The following is a 7890-nucleotide window of genomic DNA, read 5'->3' as shown; positions in this document are numbered from 1 at the left end:
CTAAGTGACAAAACTGATTGCACATATACAGAGACCAAACATGTTTCAACCCTGGATCCTGTAACCGCCACAAGAGAGAACCCATGTACTATGTGAGCATCTTATGCTTCATGGCTGGATTCGTTAGGTGACCCTTTAAACCGCCCCTGAGGAAGTCCAGACGAAACTTCAAGATTTGCAGCTGGCCCAGTAGTTGGGCAGAGGTGGGTCTGCCCTGTTGGGCACCCCAGCTTCTTAGTGTCACCTGCAAGATACAATGCAGATAGATAAGCACTTTGCTACTTCATAGCATTGTTTACTGTGCATACGTACCTTTTGGATGGTCTTCTTCCACTGTTCTTCTTGCCACACCTACAAAAATGAACAAAGGGAACATTGTGTCTTCATATTAAAATATTAAGTGACTGAACTTTTGGTATTTTGCACCAAACAGAACCCTGTTTGGTGGCCACATGGCATTTATTCTTTGGATATTGTATTTATAGGAATATTCTGTGTTTATACATTTTGCATTAACTTGTCTATTTACTTATTTATTAGAGCACTTGTCCCTTTAACAATATGCATTATATACATATAAAATACATTAAAAATTTTCATTGGGGTTTTTCACCCTTTTCCTCCAATTGTGGATTTCCACCTTTCCATTCCAGTTTAATTTGGAGGTGTCTCTAGTTTTGGATTTCAGAAGACTGGAGGTGAGCATGTTGTCCCCATCTTCAAGAAGGGGAAAAAGGAGGAGCCAGGTAACTATCGACCCATCTGCTTGACATCCATACCTGGAAAGTTATTGAAACAAATCACTAAATAGTCAGTCCTTGAGCATTTAGAATTTCAACAGAGACAAATGTAAAGTTCTGCATTTAGGTAGAAATAATCAAAGGAACACTTATAGGATGGGGGAGGCTTGTCTTGGCAGCAGTACTTGTGAAATGGATCTAGTGGTCTTAGGAGATCATACGCTGAATATGAGTCAGCAGTGTGATGCTGTAGCTAAAAAGGCAAATGTGATTTTAAACTGCATCAACGTAAGTATAGTGTCCAGATCACGCAAAGTGATGGTATCGCTTTACTCCACTCTGGTTAGACCTCATTTGGAGTACTGTGCGACAGTTTGGGAAAGTATTGAATATGGTCAGGGGTCTGGAGAGGAGGCGACTGAGAGGTGACATGTTAGCCTTCTTCAGATAGTTGAAGGGCTGTCATATAGAGGATGGAGCAGAGCTGTTTTCTGCTGCCCCAGCGAGTTGGACCAGAAATAACAGGTTAAAATTAAAACAAAATAGTTTTTGGCTAAACATCAGGAGGAACTTCCTGTCAGAGTGGTTCCTCAGTGGAACAGGCTTCCTCAGGAGGTGGTGGGCTCCCCTTCCTTCCTTGGAGGAATTTAAGAAGAGGCTAGACGGCCACCTGACGGATCATGATGATTCTCTGACTTAATATGAATGTACACAGATCAGGAAAGGGAGTACATGAAGGGATAAGCTGGCGCTAGAAAGGACCTTTCCTTTCTTATATGCCCAGGGGATGTTGATCTCCACTGTCAGGCCTGCTATCCACAGTGACTCCATGTTATTTTCAGATGCTTTCTCATGCTGTAGTTTTTCAGTGTTTTCTGTCCACAGGTTCATAGAGAGCCCGCTGTGTTCCCAGGGAGGCAGGAAGGTCTTATCTACTATGACTAGACATCGACCTCGGAGGAGCATCCCTCACTTTCCCAGGCATCTACTGTAGCCGGGCAATGTGGGGGGGGGGGACAATAGAGGGAGGTTTTGATATATTGCTTTTTGTAACTAACACATCATTCTCAACAAAGCTTCATGGTCAGCCAGAAGCTTCCATGCCTTTGGATTAATTATGGACACTTGTACTTTGAATATAATCTTTCAATAAAGGACCCTTTGACTCAAGAGACCTTGGATTTCTTGCAGCAAGGGGTTGGGAGATGAATTCAGAGTAACTTGAATTCCATAAACTGACATCCACTTTGGGGTCAGGAAATAATTGTCTTCCAGGCCAGCTTGGCCAGGAATCTTAGAGGTTTCTTGCTATCTTCTGGGCAGAGAGCAGGGGTCACTGGGGGTGGTGAGGGGAGGGGAGATAGCGGTGAATGTCCTGCATTTTGCAGGTGGCTGGATTAGATGACCCTCGGAGTCCCTTTCAGTTCTATGTTTCTAATGGCACCAAAATTGCACAGAAAACACAGTCCTCCCTCTAAACCATCGGATCACCAAGTTTGAGAGCATGCAACAATGGGGGTTCTGTGTTTATGGACCCCGAGGAACACTTGAAGAAGGGATGTGAGAAGGCAAGTGTTGTGCAGCTGTGCACTTGCACGCTCACTATTCCTTTCACATCGTCTCCCAATACTAGTAAAAGTGGGAGATTGACAGGTTGCTGGCTGCCAGTCTCCCTTTCTGACTAAAACAGTTAACCCAGAATCGAAAAAGGAGAAATCACTGGTGGGTAAGCAACAAGAGTCCCACCGCTCTGACAGGAAATAAAAAATCTGGCCAGATTGTTCCTTCCATGTAGAATTCTTTTCTGGAAAGATGGGGGGCGGGGGGGGCATGTGTGAGGGCTGTTCCGCCCCATCATTTAACACTGGCTTAACAGTTTTAATCGGAAAACTCCAAAAAGCTGAAATTCCTCCTGGTGCTCCTTGACCCACTACCTTTGGAGGACTTCTGAAGCCACAGAGAGCGGCCCTGGCACCACGGCACCTAAGCGAAGGGCAGCAGCAGCAGCAGAAGGCCACTGGATGGGTTTGAAGCAAGCAGCTCTGCCCGGGACCTCCTCGGTGGGGCTGACCTTTAATAATGGCTTTTTCTTTCCAATTTTCACCATAACATGCATCACATGTGCCTTTATGACAGCCGAGGGCTCAGAGGCTGCAGGAGACCCCTCCCTCCTCCAGCCCATGCATTTGTGCATGCCTGTGCAGACGTTGCCAGGCCAGCCTTTCCTCGCATTGTGCATAAAAGCACACAATGGTGATGCTGGCACTAATGGCCTCCGGCCATCCGCTGCTCCCCTCCCTGGTGCAAAGCAAACCTTTGATCCCCATGAGCCACTCGGTATCAATGCCAAAAACCCATTGCCCAGGAAGTGCTGGGAAAAAATACACTCATGCGCTCCACCCACATCCCCTCCCTGCCACAGAGGTAGCACTGATGGCTGAGTCCTTGTTGGACCCAATTGGTTGCATGTACAGACAGGCAGACTCACAGGCAAGGGGGACAAGATGCCTCCAGAAAGGCCTGGCCTGCCTGCCTGCATTCTGCCCGGTAAGTATCGAACCGAAACACTCGTTGCAGCCTCGTTTCCCAGACTTGTTTCACGTTCAGGATGCTTCTTGAATGAGCCAAACCAGTGAGCTCTGTGTGTCATTTCAGCTCTTTTCCCCATTATGCACACCCCTAATAGTAGTCCTAAAGAGATGCTTAAGTAAACAGATAGGGGTTATAGACTTTTACTTCTCTGTACTGTCTTTTGCTGTATAATCCTACCAGATAGTTTATATGCTGTTTAATGTTTCAGTCCTAAAATTGCTTATGCTCTGTTTAGCATTTCTTCAGCTCTGTATTGTCTGAAAAGCTTGTCTGAAAAGCTTAGCAAATTTGTATTTCTTTACCTAATTATATTGTTTATTGAAATTATTTATTAAATTTATATTCTGCTCTCCCTGCAGGGTTTTTGGAATTGACTTTACTGACTTACACTGTATAATCTGCCTTCAGCCTCAGTAAGAAGGGCGGACTATAAATAATGTAAATAAAATACTTTAAAATTAATGCGTAAATCGGAATAGTTCCGATGGCATTTTTATAAAGGGAATAGGGTTGCAGATTTAATTTCTGAACTTTTTAATGCAGTTTTTTTTGCATTGTTTGTATGCATTATATGGTTTCATTGCATTGCTTTCTGGTGTTCTGGTCCAATTTGCTTTGATGCAACATCTTTATTCACACCAAGCAATAACTTTCCACACTCCACACCATGAACATAGGATGGACACTTCCCCCCCACTTCAGGCATTTAGGCACGTATTTTCCCTGTGTGTGTTATTTGATGGGAAGTGAAGTTCCTGCTACCGCAGACACTTACCTCACAATCCAAACATTTATATATCTTCTCCCCTGGGTGCATTCTTGGACAGACGGTAAGTTTTCCACTTTTGTCTAGGGATTTATACTGAACTCGGCTCTTGGGGAGCTGAAGCCTCATGGCTGCACTCGGATGCAGAATCACCCATATGTTGAAGACAAACTCTGAGAAAGACTCATTTCTTGTGACATAATGAAATATTATAGGTCAGGCATCAGATCTTTTGGCCAGCAGAGCAAACAGAGAACTACCTTGAGGTCATGATTTCACTTAATTTTTTATTAGGCAAGAACTTGATAAATACTAACAGGTACAAATTGACCCCACAAAGACAGAAAAAAGCATGCAACAGAAATCAGGTCTAATATTTTTTACACTTACCTAAATAAGTAAGTATTACAATTCTCTGAGATAAAAGGCAAACCAGGTTTTAAGCTGACTGGCAGAATGCTGTGTAAAATGAGAAGCCCCTGCACACAAGATATGGTCACGCAATATAAGGTCTTCTCTAACTGGAAGTCACCAGCAGAAGGGCTCATTAGACCCTTACATGACACACAAGTAGAGAAGAAGTGAGCTGTGGCTCATGAAAGCTCATACTTGACCACAAATTTCATTATAAGTGCTACTGGACTATTGCTCTTTTCTACTGCTACAGACAATCAAATATGGCTACCCATCTTGATCTATGTAGAGAAGGTGAAAGGAAGGAACAGAAATACATTGTGACGCCTGCAGGGAGGATGGACTAAAAATCTAATATAATAAATAAATCAATTTCTCTAACTTGAACACATGACCATCCTCTAAAGAAAGCAATTGGTCCCCAAAGGGTTTATACAAATAATAACATTAAATTCTCAAAGCAAGATTACAAAGTTAAATAATTTGCAATTGTTTACAATAAAAGAGCAATTTCATTGCAAAGTTTACAATAAAAGAGCAATAAATCTACTATTTCTTCAACTGAGAGGCAGTTCTGTACTTTTCCTGGCCAGCTATTGAACCTTACAGAGGTTATGAAGCTGCATACAAAGACTACATAGATGAACATACATACATATGATCAAAATAATGAATACATGACAATTCACTTCCCAAGGGCAGGGTCACTGGTGCCATTGATACGCAGGTGACCCTATCTGGAAGAAACACAATGGGCAGTGAAATCACAGCTGAGCCTGAAAGCATTCTTTTACAAAACGGCAAAGGGGGTGAAGGAAGGAACAGATCTTTCCTTTTGAACAGGAAAAGGTACATATGCAGAGCAAAAGGAAATTATCAGTTGTCTGTAGATCAGACTCTCAACTTTCTTCAAGTCATCCTTAGCACACTTCTCCAGATTCCATCTTGAACACACGGCACTGAGAACAAAGGGAAACAGCTCCAACCTACTGGAGAAACTAAAACTTGTGGCTCCAAGAATGAAGAGCTTATGTTTCTTATCATCTTTATAGTATGCTCAGAAACCGGGGGAGAGGAATTGTGGTTTATACCCATTTTCTTTCTCTCCTTGCTCACTCTGATTGCAATTACAGATCACGTGTATGCTCTTTGCTTCTTCATTAAACTCTCTTTGTATTTGGAAAGCTGACAGTCTGGTCTCTGTGCCCACATTAAATCCTATTCACATTAAGTGCTATCAAAATGGAGTCGGGGAGGGGGGGGAGAAGTAGATCCCTTCATTGCAAGAGTGCATGATACAGCTACAAGTCTCTGCAAGCACCAGAGAGAGAGAGAAAAGTGGGACATGCAGCAATAGGTGGAGCCTTGAAGGAAAGCAGAAAAACACCTCTCCCCCTGGTTGTCTTTCTGCTCTAATCAAGATGCATTCTGCCTTTACATCCTAACTCCTTTCTTTGTTTCACCCCACTCACCTCAGACTGGAATATAAAGGCTCAGGGATCTCCCCTTGATTCTCAAAAGCCTGACAATCTGGTTGGTCATTAAGGTGCTACCGGAATCAAACCTGCAGTTTACCATATTTTAGCCTGTTTTTATCCACTGAGAATGGCTCCTAAGGTTGACCATGTACATCCAAGCTACGGTAACCCTGTGACTAAACTACTGTAACACACTCTAGATGGGTCTGCCCTGGAAGACAGAAACTACAGCTGCTGCGGACTGCCGCAAGTCAATTATTATCAGGCTTGGTTTACAGGGTACACGTTAAATGCATTCTGGAATTGATCCAATATCTACTGATTACTTTACAGACTCAGTTCCAAGTGCTGGTTCTGCCCATACAAAAGCAGCTTCTCCCACTTGGGAGAATGACTTTCCTGATGAGATCGGGAATTGCCAAACATTCTGGAATGTGAATAACTTATTGTTCAAGATGACATTTTCATAAAGGAAATAGGGCTCTTTAATCAGTACTCCTCTCAAATGTTTTTCTACACTCCACTTCATATGGTTTCTTTCCTGTGTGAATTCTTTTGATGGTAAGTAAGATTTCCACTCTGTCTAAAGCTTTCTCCACACTCCAAACATTTATACGGCTTCTCACCTGTGTGAATTCTTTGATGTGAAGTAAGGTTTCCACTCTGCCTGAAGCTTTTTCCACACACCAAGCATTTATGTGGTTTCTCCCCTGTGTGAATTCTTCGATGGGATGTAAGCTTACTACTCCAACGGAAACTTTTTCCACACTCCATGCACTTATATGGTTTCTCTCCTGTGTGAATTCTTTGATGGTAAGTAAGGCTTCCACTCTGACTGAAGCTTTTTCCACACACTTGGCATTTATATGGTTTCTTTCCTGTGTGAATTCTTTGATGAGATATAAGGCTGTCACTCTGACTGATGCTCTTTCCACACTCCAGGCACTGAAATGGTTTCACCCCTGTATGAATTCTTTGATGACGAGTAAGGTTTCCACTTGAAGTGAAGCTTTTGCCACACTCCATGCATTTATGTGGTTTCTCCCCTGTGTGCATTCTTTGATGGCGAGTAAGATGTCCACTACGACTGAATCTCTTTCCACACTCCAAGCATTCAAATGGTTTTACCCCTGTGTGAATTCTTTGATGGGATGTAAGGTTTCCACTCCAACTGAAGCTTTTTCCACACTCCAGGCATTTATGTGGTTTTTCCCCTTTGTGCATTCTTTGATGACGAGTAAGGTTTCCATTTAAACTGAAACTTTTCCCACACTCCAAGCATTTATGTGGTTTCTCCCCTGTGTGCATTCTTTGATGGCGACTAAGGCTTCCATTCTGAGTGAAGCCTTTTCCACACTCCAGGCATTTATATGGTTTAGCCCCTGTGTGAATCCTTTGATGGGAATTAAGGTTTACACTGTGACTGAAGCTTTTTCCACACTCCTGACATTTATATGGTTTCTCCCCTGTGTGAATTCTTTGATGAGACTTAAGTCTTGCACTGTGACTGAAGCTTTTTCCACATTCTAGGCATTTAAATCGTTTCTCTCCTGTGTTAATTTGTTGATGGGAATTAAGGCTTCCAGGAAATTTTTCCCTACTTTCCAGGCACTCATTTCTATTGTCTTCTTTTTTTTGGAATTGTGGAAATTCATGAGCATCATCACTCCATAAAAGACCAGAATTACCCCTCTCTTTAGGTGGCTGTTTCCCCTCCTCCTTTCTCAGTTCATTGCAATATTCAACCTTCTCTTTTACATCTAAAGATGGGTCCTTTTTCTCTATTACTGGATGCACAGATCTCGGGTTCGCCAACGTCGATATGTGTTCTGCAGAAAGAAAGAGAAACCTCGTGGGATGCTCGGACTCTAAATTCCAATCTAGTTGCCAGCTTAGCTAT

The 7890-nt window shown here is 42.8% G+C and overlaps 1 protein-coding gene across 1 annotated transcript in view; it reads right to left on the bottom strand.

Moving 5' to 3' along the window:
- Nucleotides 1–4367: 4367 nt before the first annotated feature.
- Nucleotides 4368–7890, bottom strand: part of LOC129328755 (uncharacterized) — a 175088-nt gene continuing 171565 nt past the window's right edge. The window contains 1 exon segment of the mRNA XM_054978033.1: nucleotides 4368–7516. Within this exon segment, the coding sequence (XP_054834008.1) occupies nucleotides 6516–7516 (1001 nt within the window). The 3' untranslated portion in view covers nucleotides 4368–6515.

The sequence above is a fragment of the Eublepharis macularius genome, chromosome 4, assembly GCF_028583425.1.
Source record: "Eublepharis macularius isolate TG4126 chromosome 4, MPM_Emac_v1.0, whole genome shotgun sequence".
NCBI classification, from domain to species: Eukaryota; Metazoa; Chordata; class Lepidosauria; order Squamata; family Eublepharidae; genus Eublepharis; species Eublepharis macularius.
This window is presented reverse-complemented; position numbering and strand designations above follow the sequence as displayed.